The sequence below is a fragment of the Scleropages formosus genome, chromosome 19 (assembly GCF_900964775.1).
Source record: "Scleropages formosus chromosome 19, fSclFor1.1, whole genome shotgun sequence".
Lineage (NCBI taxonomy): Eukaryota > Metazoa > Chordata > Actinopteri > Osteoglossiformes > Osteoglossidae > Scleropages > Scleropages formosus.
In genome coordinates, this window is record NC_041824.1 from 7,719,037 (window position 1) to 7,738,487 (window position 19,451).

Below are 19,451 nucleotides of genomic sequence, written 5' to 3' on the forward strand. Positions count from 1 at the left end.
GAGTCCGCTCATCTGTCTCATGGAGTCTGAGTTGTTATTGGCCATTCTGGCTCTATGCACGCTCCCCCTACTGAAGAAGACTGGACAGGGATCTGTTGGGAGGGTGGCTACTGTTGGCAGGGCTGTAAGGTTTGAGGGTTGAGAACCAAAAGGGGTGTGTTGGGTGGGTCTGGATTATAGTAACAGGTTTGGACACTTCTCTTGCTGCTTCAATTTTTCAAATGTTAGTTTTAAAACCGGCAGCAGGTGGCGCAGTCGCTGGAGCCGACACCTTTGGATTCATCCGGCGGGTTAAATCCTGTCTCCTGCTCCAGTACCTTTGATCGAGGCGCTTAACCTGACTTAGCACAGTAGAAATCACCCAGCTGTTTGAATGTGTAAATCATTCTAAGTACCTTAACATTGTAAATTGTTTTGGAGAAGAGTGTCATCTAAGTAAATAAAAAAAGTTCCTAATGAGTAGAAATCTAATTTATTCCTTATTTAAAAGTAGGTGAAAAAGTCCCCCCAGGTCATGAGCCATACATTAACAGTAGGAGGTCTTGCCATGGGCATAAGGAATGCTGTGCCCTTGATTAAGGTACTTACCCTGAATTGATTTAGTAAACATTCCCCTGCTGTAAAAATGGGTAAACCACAGTAAGTAAATGCTTAGAAGTAACACATAGTTGAAAAGACCCCCCAGGTGATGAGACCTGAGTGATCAGTAGGTCATGAGCAGTGCTGCTCGTGGCGATGTCCCGGAGGAGAGTGCCGCCTTACGAGAAGCGTTGCCGACAGCCCGGTGAGAGTTCAGCAGCACCCAGCCGAGATGAGACCCTCGACCGGCTGAGTACATGTGGTGGTTTTGGAACAGTTTGGGGGGAGTGTGAACTTCTTTTGTGCTTTCCCTCTTTGCACTGCTTTATCGTGTGTTTTTACACTGCTGCTTCTTTATTTTTGAGGTTTTACAATGTATGAAACACTATGAAGGCATAAGTAAATAAAAAGAAAAATTTCAGCGAAACATGAATTAATGGTATGACAGATGACACTTTTTTGTCCTTTGGCAGAATAAGAGCAGGATGCTTCAACACATTTTATGATTGTTCTTTTATTTTGAACATGTGCTTCAGTGACCCCCCCCCCCCCCCATCACTCCAAGTCTTGCCGTTCAAGACCCCAGAGTTCAGCACTAAAGTTGCTGCGCAATTTCAACCCTTCTTCCTTTGGTCTGTTTGCATGAGACTTTTTTGCCCCAGTGTAGAATTGTGGGGTGGGAGCAAGGTGGGGGCATGCTGTGGAACCTGTAGCTTCGTGAGGCCTGATGGTGATGAGATGGATTTCTGGGACCATCGGGCCACGAAAGACGCACATGCTGACGCATGACGTCAATTTTACGTGCGTTTTAAATGCACGTGAGACTTGTACTGCATTTTTGGCAACATTTATGACAGCCACCTGTGTGAAGTGGTGGAGGCACGGGAGGAGGCACCATAAAACAAGACTACTAAGGCTACAGTAACGGTATTAGCTCAGTTTTTACCCTCTTCTTACATTGTTTTAACTAGCACTAACATGAATAACTGTCTGAGCGAGTTATCTGGATTGATACGTAGATGGCATTAAAGGGCTAATTACCGTCAATTCACAAGCCTTAACTGAGAGGGTGGAATTAAACTTGGGACACTGCTGCTCGGCGCCAGTCTCTTCTACCTGTTTATTAACTGACGAGACTGACCGCAACACAAGATCACCAACTCCTCTTATATATTTTAAAGAACACACACAAACACTAGTTTTCATCAGACCGTTAGGGTTAGGTTTAGTGAGTGGATGCTCCATGGGTAAAGATGCTTCATGCATGAATCCAGTGGCTGGAGCTTATGCCAGCCCAACAAGTTTAAGCTAATTCTCTTCACTGGGTTGTTTGTGCACAAGTTTCTTAAGAGTGCTTTTAGCATCTTTGCATCAATGAAGTCATCATGACAACACTCCATGTCACACGTCTCTTTTTAAGTGATAAAAACATTGCTGTGGACGCACACCCACCATACTCATTTGTGTTGGCATCGCTCTCCATTTTTACCGCAAAACACAGACTCATGAAAACTTTGTCCGTGACGAATCCAGTAAACGGGCACATTTTAAACCAGTTGGACCCTTTAAGAAGTTTGCAGGCATAAGCTCCGCCCACTGCACTTGCCCTCCATATGCTGCTTTGGCATGAAGTGTGCCCTCGTGTTTTTTTGTGTATTACACCTTGTGTGTTTTTTTTTTTTTTCTTTTGAGTGATTATACACGAGAACACAGGTGTCTGTTTTTGTCCCGTCTGAGTCAGAAGCATGGATTTCCTAAAGCTGATTTAGACCGGCACGTCAAACAAAAGCTTAAATGCTATCAGGGGGCAGATGTGTTGTATGTGACAGTGGTGAAGGGGCCCCTGCTGTCGGAGCTTCAGACTGGACCTCTGCTCACATGATGTGCTGCAGGTCTGATAGGACAGGTTCTGACTGGCTGCGGTCAGGCAGGCCGGACCACTCGCATACTCCATTAAGAGCTGGACACGGGACCGAGGGGCAGAATGGCGGGCTTAGCAGCTGACACATGGCTGCGTTTAGTTCTAGGTGAGAGGAGGGAGTGATGTTCGCCCAGGTAGCGCTCGCTCTCCCACCTTCCGGCTCCTGCTGGCCACGCAGAAGGGCATAATCCTGTGACACTAGCCCACTAGTGGTGGGGAGAAGCCAGGGGGCTGCTCCCCGTGCCGCACTTGCGGGTCTGGCCGACCAGCCAGAAATCCAGCATGCGCCGGTCTCCGCGGACCCGATTTAGCTGATATTTCTGCTCGAGTTGTGGCACGAGCCGAATGGAGACGCCACAGCCAGAGTGTTTGTGTCGCACGCAGCTGTCACTCAGCAAACGGGGCTGGTGGTTGTCACCAAGAGAGACCGCTATTGGAGTTAATTAGCCGCTTGTCAGTGTCACTAATGCTAAATATGAATCATTGTGCCATTTCCGTGTCCTCTTTGTTGTCGCCTCGGAAAACAAGAGAGTCGCATGCGGCGTCTTCATTTTGAGCTGAATGCAGATGCGCCTCCCCAGCGTTGCCCCTTTGTGTGTTTGCGTTCCCCCTCGTGCCTTCGCCAGTCTGGGAGTTCTTTGTCGCAGTCCTCATTTAAGACATGTCAGGTTGATGGTGTGAAAGAAGCCTTTTCTGTCCCCAAGGGGAGCGACATCATTTCCCCTGGTTTTAAAATAATGAAAGGCCTTATTTACCACCTGAGACAGCCCCCCCATGACATTAATTACACTGAATGTATGCAAGGGGTCTGTTGGGTTGGGGGGGTTGCTGCAATGAAAATTTCATGACCCCCCACTCCTCTTCTCACCTTTACCGCGTCTCCCGGCACCCCCTCGCATGTCACCGAGGTTCACCCTTCGGACACGGGCCCTGCATGAATTTCCATGAAAAGGGGAAGCCGTTATTTGGATGGGCTTGACATTTTCAGCGGTGCGGTGAAGGTTGTGGCAGGCGGCATATTAATATCAGTCTGGAACAAACGGGCTCAGGCCCCCCCTCCCCCAGGAAAGGGGGCTGTCCGTCTCGTCTCCACCTCGGCAGAGTGGATCGCGGTTGAACTGCTAGAGCTGCAGGACGGCCTCACCTGTGACACGTCGCTCCGCCTCTTCCTGCGATGGCGTCTCCCTCTTGCCCATATCTCCCCCCGGTCCTTTGCTGTCTCTGCCAAGTGCGACTGGAGGAGGAATTAGGTGGGGGGAGAGCGACAAGGCTTTAGGACATCCTTCTGGAGCATGTCCGTAATGGAGGCAAAGAGGTTAATGGGTAATGGAAAATGAAGGCCGGGATGGAGTAAGTGAAGTGAATGGAGTGATAGAAACAAATGACCCTCAATAAGCCACCCACTTTATAAAATTACACCAGACCTGCACAAGGTCCAGCACGGGGAGATTGATTGGTGCAAGTAATCAATTACAGCTGCTCCTTTTTTCTGCTCTCGTCCTTTGTTGTTGCAGGGACCTATGGAGAGCGTTAACCGTGATTTAAACCAGGAGTCCTTTGCCGTGCTTCTTCCCTCTTTGTGACTGTAAACATTCTGTAGCCCTTGTGCAGTGTATTCTCTAAGCATGCTCCACCTCTCCCCCCTGTTGCCTGTGTCTGTCACCCCCTGCCCAGGAAGAGGAAGAGGACAGGAGGAGGGAAGAGGAGGAAGGAGAGGAGAACGGCAGGATCGAACCGGTGGGACGTGCCGACTCGGGACTCGATCATGCCCCTCCACTGTCTCTGGAGTAAGTGCTTGTGGCGCCCTCCTCCACCCAGCCCCGTGTGTGTGTGTGCGTGAGAGAGAAAGAGAGCAAGCAGACAGGTGGAGAGTACTCTGTGTGTAACATGCAGGCCCCCTGTTACACAACCAGTGTGTCTAAAAGCAGCATCTCCTAAAATGAACTAATGTAGTGGTGTTCTTGTTGCACAGTTTGAGGAACTCTAGGAGAATGGTTTGGGGGGGGGGGGGGGTTATAAAACCACATGTCACAACTATGAAACTTGTCTCATTGAATATCCATTTACATTTTGTGTTATTTTGATTTGCTCCTTCCCACATGCGTTCAGCTTAATTTGCAGGTAAAGTATATTTAACGGCCTTTTGGAAGCTGGGAGAGGCTGTTGCATCCTGATCTTTCCAGGCAGGAATATTACATTAATCACTTAGGAATCTCAGATTAAATTAGATTAAATTAGATACTCAGTATTTTTGATTTCCCACTGGTCGCTTGTTTAAAAAAAAAAAGAGGAAGAAAAAACAGCCCTAGTATCTCACAAATGCTGGAGCATCACCCAGGTTCTAGCCTTTCCCACAGGTGTGTGTTGTTTCCAGTGTTTAGAGTTTGTTGGATTGTTTTTTTTTTTTGTTTTGTTTTTTCTTTTTACCTGTTCTGCACGCATGGTCCACACTCTCACCCTGCCCCATCCATCACTGTCCCGCAGCGACATTGTGAAGCTGGTAGAGGTCTGCAATGACGGCGGTCCTCTGGGAATCCACGTAGTGCCTTACAGTGGGCGGGACCGAAGGTAAAACTGGGCGCAGGGGGTCACGCGCTGCTGCTGCTGCTGCTCTCTGTCCTTCTCCTCCTCTCCCTCCAAATCTTCCTCTTACTCATGTTCATCCTAATTTTTGCCTTTCTTCAAGCTGAATGCCATCCTACTCTATTGGAATGTGCTGAAGTGATGTTGACATCCGCTGTTCACTTTGTCCATTTTTCTTTTAGTCTTTCAGTGACAGAGCACACACAACATATGGAGGTTTGTTATGTTGCTTTTATTACTATGTATATGCTTTTATATGCATATATATTTATATATAAATGCATTAATTCAAGCACCAATGGAAGACTATATGTGGAAGGAGGTCTATTCTTGATGCAGTCCCAGTTAAATAATCAAACACATTAAATATGTTTCCTGGCCCCGGAGCCTCTGCAGATGGTGACGGTTGCAACAGTTCAGACGCTGGGTCCAATAAGGTCCCCGTGTCCCTTTGGAGGGACAGCGAGGATGAGGGCTTTTGTGCTCAATGTATCAGAGTTTATAGTCACAGAGAAAGGCCGAAGCTAGCCAATTTAATCAAACTAAAAGCTAATTCATACTGTCGGGGCTTTGCCAATGGAATTACGTATGCCAAGGTCAAAAAAACATTCAATGACTGGGGAAAAATGCAGTTGCTGGGGAAAAAAAATGAAAATGGACAGTGTCGCTGCAGACTGCTTAGAGTTCTTTGGAGGATAATTTTGAATTAAATCCAATTCTAATTATTTAAATCGTCTCTACGGAGATGTTGTGCATTTGGCAGACTGATTGTTTCTGACTTTTATTCAAGCTCATGAGTGTGTCCAGACCAACCGAGTCGTTTTCTACGTGCACTTTTGGGTGCTTGGTGACCAGATGAGGAAAAGGTAGTCAGCACTTTGTGCTTGGTTGAGAGTAACATTGCCTAACCTAGGCATGTGATGGGGATAACTGCCTGGGGACGACTGGTAGCATAGTTGTCAGAGCGGCTGCTTTTGCACCCGAAGGTCACAAGTTCGCTCCCCACCTCTGTCTGTAGTGCTCTGTAGCGACGTACTTAGTTTATAATTGCTCCAGTAAAAAAAAAAAAAAAACTACCCACCTGTATAAATGGGTAAATAATTATAAAAAATAGCTTAATATTGTAAGTCGCTGTGGAGAAAGTCAGTTAAATACGTAAATGTAACCTTAGACAGTAATGTGCCACAGAATAATATTTATTAGGTCAACCTCATCTTTTTTCATGCCAGTTAGCACGTTAGCATCTGTCTTGGTGTGCTTTGTTCCCTGGCTTTTGTGTCCATGCCTCGAGGAGCTGACCGGTCTCATGCCCATGTTCCTCACCCTGTGGGTTCCCTCCCTGCAGGGGGGGGCCGAGGGCTGCGGCTACTCTACACCAGGCTAAACTGCTGGGAGCAAATCGAATCTGGAAGCACATGGGCTCCATGCAGATTTCACTCATCGGGGGGGTGGTGTGCGGGGAAGCGGTGTGGTGAGGCATGCTGGGCAGAGCACGTTGGTGCCGTTCATCGGTCCGCTCCACACGACGCTGCCCTGATGGGCCTTGCCCCAATAGGGAGCGGAGCGGCACACCTTGAAACAGGTACAATGTGGACTGAACGTGGACGTTCCCCCTGTCAGCGTCATCGCTATTTCCTGCGAGAGACACAGAGGGGGGTCATCCGCCCAGACTTGTTAGGAGTTTGTAACCAAGGCCACTTCTCCTCAGCAGTCGCCTTTGTGGGAGGAGAGCAGCCCTGATGCTTTCGGTGATGACGTGCGGAGGCCCCCCCATCGTGGGTGCACCGAGGCCGCTGGGGTCACACCGCGGCCCTTCTGAAGCCTCTACCGCAAGGGAGAAATAGGGAGACCAACTCTGGGAAATGTATTATTCCTCTAATGAGATTTCATCCCGCGACCGGAGAGAACCGTAAACAAGCCGCCGACATAATTGCGCCGCCTAACTAGATTTTGATTACATAATTATTCAATTAAAGTCAGTGGAAAGGAACAGGTGGTCTCCTTCGCGCTGCCTCTGCTCAGCTATTACTCACAGTGCCGTGCCTTCTCGCGATCACGTCACGCACACGCCGCCCGTCCCGAACACGCCGCCCACCTGCGCACCAGCTGTAGGACTGACCGGGGACGTGAACTCACCGTGGCCCGAGGGGAATGTGTTCCGCTTGGCTGCTCAGGCTCGTTTAGGTTTTTTTTTTTTCCCCCCGTCTTTTTTACTATTTGGTCTGCGTCTTTTTGGGAATGCGCGTTACGTTTAGAGGAAAAATAAATGTTTTCTTTCGCAGCTCCTGTCAGTGCCCTCATCTCTTTTTGTTTGACTTTGGAAGAGATGAGACCCAATACAGATGACTTCGGAGCTCAACCTTAATGGCTGTCCGACTGTCAGAACGAGATACACACGCACACACACACATTGTCTGAAACTGCTTGTCCCGAGTGGAGTTGCAGTGAGCCAGAGCCTAACCTGGCAACACAATGTGCAAGGCTGGAGGGGGAGGGGATACACCCAGGACAGGACACCAATCCATTGCAAAGCACCCCAAGTGAGACTTGAACCCCAGACCCACTGGAGAGGAGGCCCTAGCCAAACCCAATGCGCCACCACGCCCCCCACCAGAGCGAGATAATTTGCTTAAATTTTCATAGTCGAACAGAGAGAATCATTGTGATGCCTGATTTTGTGGACAGCTAGACAGTAAATTAAGGTGAACTATTAAGAAATTTAATGCAAAAAAAGACCCATTTTCACTTAGAAAGTGTTTGCTTCTGAGAAAGTGTCCAAATTTGGTGGAAATGAGTCAAAATAACCCCAATTTTTGGGTGATTTCTCTTAAGGAAACATTATTAATAATAGTATTTAATTAGAATGTCAAAAATTATGGTTGAAAAAGAAAAACGCAATCTACAGTCTCCAGTTTTTTGGAGCAGAAGTGTGAAACTCCGACAAAAATTAAAGAAATAAAAATTGTGACTGAAACATAAAAACATTTACAGTATATCTTTATTGAAAGAATAGTTTCCTGGATGAAAGTGGCTTGATGTTACCCATATGCAGAAGTGCACAAGACCCAACTGACAAGAGTCAAGTTTATTTTTTCTTTTTCTTTTTCCTGGCCGTACATCACGTTTCGTAGAAATGGTAAACTTGTGGACGGTAAATGTTTTTGTTGACTGCCTTCCCATTAAAGGAAATTTTACACATCGAAATATACTTATTCTTTTTCTTTCCGACATGTTCCAAAATTGGACAGGTGCAAAATTTGATGGGCCGTGTAAAATGTACCTGTCCTGTGGAGACCCAGGCATGAATGTCGAACCCCTGGAGCTGCGCGTGCTTTTCCTCTCCTTGGCAGTGTCTGCGCTGCCGCTCTTTTTGAGCGCGGGGTGGCCGAGGGGCAGCGGTGCCAGCGTACGCGTCCCTGTCCAACGGCCAATTAAACTAATGAACCGAGCCCACAACACCCCCATTTGGCTGGAACTCCGAGCTGCCTTATGCATTTCCATAGCACACAAACGATAATTGCCTCTTCTTTTTTAAACCGCCTAATGAATGTGTCAGGCTACGTGTTTATTACGATAATTCCTAGGTAAAATACCGTCGCTCCCATCAGCTGCGGTGTTGTTTACTGCAGAAACTGCTTCCTTCGGTTTTTCTTCTCAAGCTCTCCAACTTTCTCCGGATGGTTCAGCCAGTACACGGTGACTGAGATGTCACCTTAGTGTCACAGGGTTACCGCTTCTCGTTCAGCTTCGGCTTTTGGCGTATCGCACTTGTTATTTAAAATGTCTGCGGCGCCCGCTTCCGAGGTGAAGGTCTGGAGTTGCGAGGCCTACTGAGCCAGCCGACCTACAGCTTTTCAGCCTTCCACGTGCCCACTTGTTAAGCTTGTCGAAGGCTTTGGGATGATCGCCGAGACAGACCCGGGATTACCTCCCGTGTCCATCACGGCTAAGGGCGCCGACACGACGAGCCAACAGAAGTGCCGTTTCTGGAAATCCCACATGTCAAACGGTGTCATGAGTCGAGGTGCAACTTGACTTAATTATTTGTTTGATGCTTTCTGGGTAACCAGTTTTATTCCACTCCTCTGGAATTAAAGAGGCAGAAGCACTATGGAGGCCCCAGCAGGGGTTCCTGGTTCCTTCACGCTGGAGAGATATGTGCGGCGGCCAAGGGTGTGAGGCAGCGGAGATTCTGCGGCTGTCCTCCTTGACCCTCTCTATCTTTCTGTGACCCTCACCACTTTCCTCCTTTTCGATACGAATCCACAGTGCTGAGAAGTTGCTCTGTCCACGTTGTTATTTCTTCTGCAGCTGAAATGGGTCGGCGGAAGACGTTCGCCTTTGTGTAGTTGGAAAGAAATTCCGACCGTAAATAAGAGAGTCGGTTGGTTCGGCGCTCAGTACTCTCGTTAGCGTGGCAGCGTTTAACGTGGTGGGGCGACGTGTGAGCCACTGACATTTCGCCTGACTTTTCTAGGACCCTGGGGTTGTTGGTGAAGCGCCTGGAGAAGGGTGGCAAAGCGGAGCAGGAAAATTTGTTCCAGGAGAACGACTGCATCGTCCGCATCAACAACACAGATCTGCGCAACATCCGTTTTGAACAGTAAGGGTCCCGCGGGGGCACTCTCTTCCTCTGTTTCTGTGACTCTCCTTTCTGCACTCCCCTTTATCACCTCCATCATCTTCTGCTGCAGTGCAGGAACACACACACACACACGCACACACAGGTATAGGTGTGGCTGCAGCTGCTTACCCCTCATTGAAAGAGCCTCATGCTGACGGGTTTAATAGGCTTAATTCTGTCCTTTTGGGAGATCAGCAAGAGGTCCGTTTTTGAGGGATAGCAGGTAGCGTAGTGGTTTGAGCTGCTATTTTTGGGCTTGACGGACCCAGGTTCAAATGCCACCTCCTGGTGTAGCACCCTTAAGGGACTGAATTGATACAGTAATAATTACTCAGCTAAATAACTGCAAGTGGCTTAACAGTGTAAGAGAAGTGTCAGTAAAATAAATGGGAATAAAAATGTAAAGAAGAGAAAATGCTGCCATTTTTGTTTTGCACAGTTTTTACGGTCAGTTGTAGGGCGGAGTTGGCCACATGGGCAGGGCCAAGGCCAAAGGCAGTAGGTTTCCACACAAGAAGTTTTTGTTTGCCAGAAAGACAAACCAAAGAAAATGGACCCATGGCCAAGAACAGTGACTGAAGTCACCTGGCTTCATTAGAAAGGAAAATGAAAACGTACGTAGAGCAAAACCGCAGCCATCATCCATGACAGGGTGTTCTCTGGCCCCCCAAGTCTCTCCCAGCGTCTTCCCACCCACTGCCTGTAACGTTTTTCTCAATTGTCCTTCAGCTATCTGCAGCTTCTTGTTGTTGTTGTTACCTTGACAACCCTGGCAAGGGGCAGGCAGTGCTGAACTGTCAGTCGTGGTCATCCCTGCATCATGCCCTGGTTCCACCTCAGCTTACAGTAATTTTACATTATTCCCTTTCTAGTGGGCAGTGAACCAAACACCTACCTGTGGGTGGGAATCCCACACCATGATGTCATACCTGCAGTTTTGTGGAAATTCGCTGTCTGACAGCAAAATTAATTCTGTTCTACTAGCAGCAGTTTTATACTTTTTTTCCCCCCACAAAAGAGTATTTCTGTAAACGTATTACCTGATATGGTTTTGGCTTTTATATGTTTTCCTTTCTGTTACCAAATTACTTACAAGGTTTCTCTTTTCGCTTGTGTTCCTCACTTGGGTGGTATTAACAAATTCGTGAAAGCAGCTGTCACAGTCAAGCTGAGCTCTTACCACAGTTCCCTGGCAACATGCGATCTTGTACATGGTAAATCATGGTAAACGGTAGGGATGTCCCAAGCTCTTCTGAAGTTTGTGTTTACTGAGGAAAGGCAGAAAACATGTTGTGTGGCTCTTCTTTTTCACAGTTTTTCTTTGCATTATGGGAAAGCCTGAGAAAACAGTTTAGAAAAAAAAGAAGAAATGGGGACAAGGGTGACTCTCCCACCCCCGACGCTCCCACTCGTGCGCGCCGTACGGCTATTATTCATAACGATCCTCTAATCTCATTGGATTGTTTTGCATGGGTAAATATTTGGAGGCAGCTAATCTAAGGAAATGTAATGATGCATTGATGTAGTCGTTTATTATTCAATCAGATCCCCGTGCGACGTGATTACTGAAGTGTTGCTACACTGCTCATTACCCTGTAGTCTGCGGTTTATTTGAGTATTTTTTTTTTTTTTTTTTACTTTTTTTTATTTTTAAATTACCATAAGAATGAGGATAAATTCCCAAAGAGCGATTCACCCGTGCACCAGGAGGTTAAGCTTCCAGTGAGTGTTTACCGTAGCGTTCGCTCCTTAGTATCCGTCAATAACCAAATTGGATGTGTTTGTCGCAGTCTCATCCCCTCGCTAATGAAGGGGTTACGTGGCGCTGTAAACACACGTTAAGTTTTCAGTCATTTTCACTTGAAGTCTTTTATCTTCTCACTTTTTAGTGGGTTTCTTTGGGGTCACATGGTGTGCCGATCTGTTTCTGTCTTAATTCCGAACCCATCAGCGTGTCGGGGAATAACATCTCTGTTGTTAGCACTTTTTTTTAAAAAAAAAAAAAAAAAACACATCCCATCCCCCCCATAAGCTTGTACACTAGTGTTAGCTACTCTTTGCACATATTTCTTTGTGTGCATACACAGTGTGGATCGCTGTCGTGTCCGACAAGCCCCCCAGGTACTGATTTGCATTGCACAAAGGGTTTCAGGATGCTTTACATCGACAGGAAACCTTTACATGTTAACAAACCCTCTCCCTCCCTGTGTGTGTGTCTCACCTTTATTTTATTGTCTGTGCAAACACACTCTTGCGTTACGGACACTTACTCGCTCAGCACCTTGCTCTGTTGTCCTCTTGGTCGCAGGGCAGCTTGAGGAGCCCAGCAGGGCATTAGTACTGATTCCGACTGAGGACCTTGTTTACTGCGATTGTTGAGAGTCAGTTGGGAAAAAAAACATAGTGACCATGTGGAATACTTGGCGGTTAGGTTTGAACCGAACATACCGGTGGCATAGCAGTTAGAGCTGCAACCTTTGGGCTCGAAGGACTCGGTGCCCTTGATCGAGGTACCTACCCTGAATTAATACAGTAAAAATTCCCAGCTGCCCGAATGGGTGAATCAGTGGAAGTAGCTCAGCACTGTAAGTAACTTTGGAGAAAAGCTTCAGCGTAATGAATAAATGTAAACGTGTCTCTCTTTATTCTTTCCTTTGCAGAGCGCAGAATGTGTTCCGGCAGGCCATGCGCACGCCTGCCATCCTCTTCCATGTGGTGCCAGCAGCCAAAAAGACCCAGTATGACCAGCTGTCCCAGAGCGAGATGGGACCTGTGTATGTGGCTGGCCGTTTCAGCCCGGACTCTCAGAGCAGCGAGCGGGGCAGTCTGCCGGGGGGGCTGGACCACACCCCTCAGAGGATGTCTCATCTGGGGACGCAGGCGCTAGCGGAACAGGGCAGCTTCTACTCTCCGATACCTCATCCCAGTGTCTCGGTGGGGAAACCCCCCTTCGGTTGTGTGCCTTCCCCCCAGAAGGCACTCACTTCCACCCCTTCCACGGGCTACACCAAAAAAGTGGGCAGAAGGCTCAGCATCCAGCTGAAAAAAGGTAACCACCTGTTGGAGCAGTCTGGAGAACCGTTCTGTCTGTCTGTGACTCAAGAATGTCCATGTGGCTGCAGTTTTACACAGTTAGCATTTCATGTCTTTGTCCTCGGGAACGCTCCCAAGTTCCTTGCAGAGGCCCCCGGGAAAGGTCCAAATCCTATTAGTTCTGCATTGTGTCAGCACACACAGGCTGCCCTATCTGAGTCTCGAGGAGGATCGCAGTACAGGGGGAACAGGGCTGCGCTCAGACCCCCGCTCTCAATGGACACTTTGTTCTATCCCCACAGCCCGACTGTCCCGCTGTCAGTTATTTACTGTCTGTGGCAGCGGTCTGCAAAAAAGGTTGGAGGGAGGATGAGCAGTTTTGTTTTTCTTCACTGTTGCCATCAACCTTTTCAACATAAGTGACTTTTTTTTTTTTTTTTTTTAATTTTAAAAGTGTATTATTAGGGTTCACTGTGGGAGTCTGATACTGCACACAAGGCCTCTGCCTGCGACTAAATGATGGTTTTTAAGGAGATGGTTAAAAAAAATATGCGGGGGAAAGCATCTGATAGCATACTGGTTCGAGACACGACTGAAGTCGAAGGGCCCAGGGTTGAATCCCACCTCTTACCGTTGTGTCCTTGATCACCATACTTATCCTGAATTGAGTATGGTACAAATGACCCTTCTGTACTAATGGGTAAATCGGTGTAAGTTGTATAACGCTGTAAGTTACTTTTTCAAGAAAATTTTCACATAAATGAAGAAATGTAAAAGCTCATTTCTACTCTTCTCAGTTTAAAGGGCAAAAGTAAAAGGGGTACGTTCTACAGACATCGCTTTGCTTTGTTGGGAACCCCCCTCGACCCCCTGTGTGCTCCAGAATGACCATCGATGGCACAAATCCTTCTGACCCCACTTCCTGCTGCTGAGTGCTCTGGCTCTTCAGCTGCTCTTCTTAACCCAGCTGCTGAGGGGGGTGGGAGGGTTCGTGCTTATTTGCGTACATCCTGGCATCTCCTGAAAACGGCAATAGAAACAGCAGAGCCGGCTAATTAGGTAATGGGGCTAAGCGAAAATGGTTCTGTTCCATTTGACCACTGAGAAAATGCATTATCATGTGGAAAGCCTGCATTTCTTCACATTGGGAATTTAATTGGCTTATTGGCACTGAGATTCGTACTAATCCAGAACGGGATGCAACTGCTTTCATCTCGTGCATTGCATTACCAAAAATGAGTCAGACTTTGTTAATTAATTAATGTGGGTCTATCTGAGATGCATTCTCCTAATTACCCGATTGTAGGCCATTAGATGGGATCTTATAGCGGGACGTAGCCTGATTCCGGTAATTAGCCAGTGCCAGATTGATTCCGGTAATTGTCTGATAACAGGTAACGCAAGGCCCTCCCCAGTCCCACCCCCTCCGTCCCACCCGTTTCTCTGGGGGTCTTATGCTATCCGTTCGATTATTGAGTCCACTTATTGTCAACAAACAGCAGTTTCCCTTGCCCCCGCAGCACTTAATTACGTTTGATTCTGCCGAAATTGAATTGTGCTTTAATGACACTGCACTGATTATTTATTTTTGCACAGTGCAAAGGGGGTGAGTGGCTTAGTGAGGCGAGCCATTATTAGTGGATTGATACTGGCAGCGCGAAACCCCTCTACGTTGTTCCTAACAGCAGCTGGCTCAGGTTTTTGCCACAGCGTGACCTAACTGTTAACCGCAGCCATGACGAACGGGAATGCTAACTAGCAGCACTGCTCATCGATAAGGATGGGGACTGTTGGCGTCATGCCGACAATGGGATCTTCTGTCAGACGCAGATGTACCGGTCGGGGAGCTCAGAGAATGGCCCAACTGGGCTGGTAATGGGAACAGATCACCAGGCCCCTGAACTTGAGGCGACTGCCCGTGTTGTTTTCAATTGTTTCCTCTTGAAAAAGAGGGCTGTCTTTTTATATGTGCCTTTGGTCTGTGCTGTTTCCCAAGGCTGCCTCTTTTTTTCCTAAGATAGAAGGGCTGGGACTCTTTCTTTCCCATTAGGTGATTGATATTCATTTGCTCAAAAGAAGGTTGTTTTCTGATCTTGGACCAAATTGCTTCACAGGGGTAATGCTCTCTGGGTCCGTAACGTTGTTTAGTAGGATTTAGGGTGGCCAACACAACGAACCTCAATTTGCCTGATGTACGTGTGTACTCCAGGTCCATCGAGCTGCAAGCGTGGGGCTGGATCCGGGTCCGCCAGCCCTGTTTCAGGGCCCATTACTATCACCTAATACCACTTTGGGGATGTCTAATGGAGAAGATGCATAACCTTCAAACACATGGTTGGAGCCCGTCCTTTTAGCTGAAGCGTCAGCCATTGATGTCATTTGGACTCTCAGTAGTCATTATATTCTCTTTCCAGAGCCAGCCATGAAGGGTCACAACGACATGCACATATTTATCATAGGTTTTGAATAATGAGCTGCAATGTGCAAATTGGGTAGGAACAACATAGAGCGGATTTATGTAGGGGACTGCATCATCATGCCCTATAATGCTGCTATATAGAAAACATCACTAGAATTGCTGTTGGGTTGTCCATTTATCACTACAGTATAGTATGCTTGAGGTAAATTTAGTCATACCCTGAGGTATACATATTCAGGTTATGGGAATTCAACTTTAAAAGGAGTTTCATTTACTATACAACTTGGCTTCCAGGGTATTTCTTCACATTCACTAGGGCAGGATTTGGATTTTGTTCCTCTTGATAGCTGAGCGGAGTGAGACCAGAGTCACCACACAATTTTCTTCTCAGTTAAAGCTCACGTTAAGTTCTCAGCCTCCATCAGCCTTTGTTTACTAGTTTCACCTGTTATACTGTCAGTGGTCATGTCCCCGTTTGGACTGTCCAAGCCATGTCCACTTGTCCACTGAGTGTCACTTCATTTACATTGTTTTCATTGATTTCTTTTCTCTTTACTGTTTTGTTTATCATTAAGGGTTCAAACTATACATAAACACGGAGTATGTATGTATCTTTTTTTTTTTTTGTGTGTAGCCATTTAAGGGTACAGTATGCAGTACGTTTTGAAAGAGCTGAGCAAGTGCAGGTAGGTTATGCATGATTATACAGCAGTTAACGAAGGAAAACTTTTTTATGGTGACTTATTAATTAATAATAATTATATGTTTTAATGGGATTTGGTGACACTTCAGCATACATGTGTCAATTTTGGGGTTCACGAATGCATAAACCATTGAAACTAATGATTATCACATCTGTAAGGAAAGGATTTTTCAGAAGCAAAGACTGTACAGTAATGTACAAATATCTGGCTGTATAAACAGGTAAACATTGTCAATGTGAGTGACTGGCGAGGTGGCGAAAATAAGAATTCACAAACTCATTTCATATTTCTGTAAGTATAATGGTTAGTAGCTTCATGCCGCTCTTAATTTGCAGTGTTCTTCATGGAAAATAATGTGATGTTTAGTGCTTTGTTGGCTTCAGAATTGACCTTACAAAGGGTTTTTCAGGAAGAAATTACCTTCATAAGGCAAGGGACGAGTGGTAAGTCACGTTGTTAGATTGGCACACAGACGCTGGAGCTGAAGAAGCTGTGTTCTCAGTGCACAATCCACTGTATTCACAATTCACTGTGCACATTTCCCCTTCACTTCACCCCATCCAGGCCCTGAAGGTTTGGGCTTCAGCATCACATCTCGTGACGTCCCCATCGGGGGCACCGCGCCCATCTATGTGAAGAACATTCTCCCTCGCGGGGCAGCCATACAAGACGGCCGCCTGAAGGCTGGAGACCGACTACTGGAGGTGAGCGGGCAGGTGTTGGTAGCAGGGTACACATTTGTGGAGTTATCTCCCCCCCTCCCGTATCTTCAGTTTACTCTTCGGCTGGCTCTGGGCAGCACGTTTCCTCTGGGGACCTCGTGAGCCGTTCTGGTTACCCTCGAGCCAGCACCTGCAGTGGGAGCTGCTGTACGTAGTACATGGCACACAGGACTTCCTGCAACTGTTGATTCTTTCTTGGGCTTCCTCTTTCCATCAGTGCATCTGAGCAGTTTATATATATATCCCAAAACACGTGAGGTTCCTTCGTGGTATTGCATTTATTTGATTAACCAGTGCTGTGATTCACGTGAAAATGCATCCTGTTACTGCCCCCTTTTTTTCTTTAGAAAAAAGAAAAAAAAACATTATGGGTCATTAACTGAAACCTTCTCCTGAGAGAAATGGTGAGCAATTGTAATCTGACATCACAGCAGGGATCGTCGCAAAAGTTTGGCCTCATCTGTATCACGCACACCAAGTGACACACAGTTGTGTGAGTGATGACAGAAAAGTGACTTGTATCGAGGGGAGTTACAGTAAGCTTCAATTCATCTCTGATGAATGAGCCTTTGGAATTTCACCCTAAATATTTTTATTTATTTTGGTATATGTATGTATATTTTGTAACTTCCGGAGAAAACAAACACAAACCATGTGATGTTTTAAGTACGAAGGACCAAAATCTGAATTGCTGAAGCATATTGGTGGTGCGAGAGGGAAGATTCTCTACTTATGTCCCGAAGGATTGTGTGTGTCCCCCCTTACGCATGTAGAATTGCTATGGACTGAGATATGGTGTGCAATTGCAGGAAGACCTGTGACTGGGAGATGTGCAGATGCACCAGGATTCCAAGCAGACAGGTTTCTTTCCATATAGCGGGGAATAAAAAAGTGTGTGTGAAGTGTGAAATATGTACTGGGGATGGACTGCTGCCTTCACTGTGACAGTGGCTTGAGGGCTTCTCTGCTTCATGGGTTCGTCATGCTTAGTTTGTGACTGTACTTTCATTCCTATCGTTTAGGTATGGCCGTGCCTTAACCACGACTGCTCTTCAGTGTTAAAACTGTTGTCTGACAGGTGAATGGAGTGGACATCAACGGCAAGACGCAGGAAGAAGTGGTGGCTTTGCTCCGAGGGACGCAGATGGGTGGTTCAGTGGGCCTGGTGATCCTCCGGCAAGAGGACGCCTTCCTGCCCCGTGAAGTGGTGAGTTTCTTCCCCATCATGATCACCAAAGGCTCATTTGTGGAGAGGAAAGGGTTGTGTAGACAATCACATATTGTGTGGTTTTAGTTTAAGTATGTTAATGTTCACCATTGCTGTTATTGGAGGTCATGCATTTACTCCACTCCTCCCAGACTTGATTAAATCCCACTGCCTTCTGAGATCAGCCATCCTTTAGGGAGGAATGGATGCAGAAATGATATGTTCCACTTTTTCAATGGTTCATCCCCTTTTCTGTTGTGACTCTGGGATAGTGTCCCAGAAACAGCATTTTTTTTAAAACAGCGCCTTTTTGAACTGGAGTTCCTGTAGGGCTGAGCCCAGCAGGTTTCCCACTTCTCCTTTCACATTGCCAAGACCGCAGAAAGGCAGGTAACTAGTTCAGTCAAAAAAAGGTTTTTAATCGGGTGATTTGCTGTCCGATTTGGATCAAAAACCACCCAGATTTTGCCGCCAGGACTTGAGTTGAATAGGCCTTGTACTTCACAGTCGATCAGTAACTCATGACCGCAAGCTGAAGAGCCAGTGTCTCCAGTGACTTATTGCAGAAAGCGGATGCGATTCCTGATGCTTCATTAACGTAACTCACATCATAAGAGTGTAATGCAGCTCCAGGAGCTCCTTCTTACTTGCGTGAATGGACAGGCACTGGGTGAGTCCCATGTTTCTCTACGGAGAACCATATAACAGTGGGAGGATATTGGGACAATGCTCAGTGCTGTACTGAGTGTGAGTTGTGGACTGTGGAGTGAGTTACGGCCTGTGAAGGACAACGTCCCGAGTGACTCTGTGTGAGAGTTTATCTCAGAACATCAAACTGAATAGGCCATCTGTTGTAGGGTTTATTTAAAGACATTTCTCACTTTATTGTCTTCTAAAGAATAGTGCATTATTGTATCATTTACTGCTATTAATAATAATCAGACCCTGCGTAAAGTCAGTTCCCAGTCAGCAGCAGCCTGAAGGATAATTTATTTCATTTGGTGATTTGAATGGACCAGAATCCAGAAAAAAAATCTGGAATTTATTGGAAAATGTCACGAGGAGCAGTGCAGCATTAGAACCGACTTTTCCCGCTCTTTGCGTTGCATGAACGACTTGATTAAAACCCCATTGCGGAAATACAGTTGTAATCAGATCTTGGTTTCTCCCAACTCTTCGTACTTTTACGGCGGAGGGGAACATAAAGCAGAGGCCTCATTACTCTTGTTGTCATATTAACATGCACGCTTGTTTCCCCCCCAACACTGACTCAAGCATTAAAAGGATCTCAGTAATCCATACAAGGATGTTCATAAAAATCAGATTACGGGTGCATCACTCTGGCAGTGACAGTTATTGCCAATAAAGCCTGGCAGAGATGCGACTGGGTTATTGTTTGCCTGTCAAACTCAGAATATGGGGGGAGGGGGATGTGAAGTGGGCTGGAGGGGGGGGGGGGGGTGCATCACTATTATCACATGATCAGACCTCATCAAGATCAGCTCTTCTAAATTATATAGGCCAGCATATGAAAGATGCGCAGCTAATGTCACTATGAGGAATCGTGTTCCCAAGGCTCTCTGGGTGATACATATCATAGGAAGGGTTAATGTGTCCTCCTGAGATCCGTCTATCTCTTTGGGATTTGCCTATTGATGA

General features: G+C 46.7%; 1 protein-coding gene across 8 annotated transcripts in view; it reads left to right on the forward strand.

Moving 5' to 3' along the window:
- pard3aa (par-3 family cell polarity regulator alpha, a) overlaps positions 1–19,451 on the forward strand; it is a 318,437-nt gene that overhangs the window by 151,399 nt on the left and 147,587 nt on the right. For all 8 annotated transcript variants that reach the window (XM_029246101.1, XM_029246104.1, XM_029246099.1 and 5 more), the window contains exons 6-11: positions 4,175–4,287; positions 4,985–5,068; positions 9,561–9,686; positions 12,368–12,756; positions 16,428–16,567; positions 17,664–17,792. In XM_029246101.1, the coding sequence (XP_029101934.1) occupies positions 4,175–4,287; positions 4,985–5,068; positions 9,561–9,686; positions 12,368–12,756; positions 16,428–16,567; positions 17,664–17,792 (981 nt within the window). The remainder of the gene's footprint in view (positions 1–4,174; positions 4,288–4,984; positions 5,069–9,560; positions 9,687–12,367; positions 12,757–16,427; positions 16,568–17,663; positions 17,793–19,451) is intronic.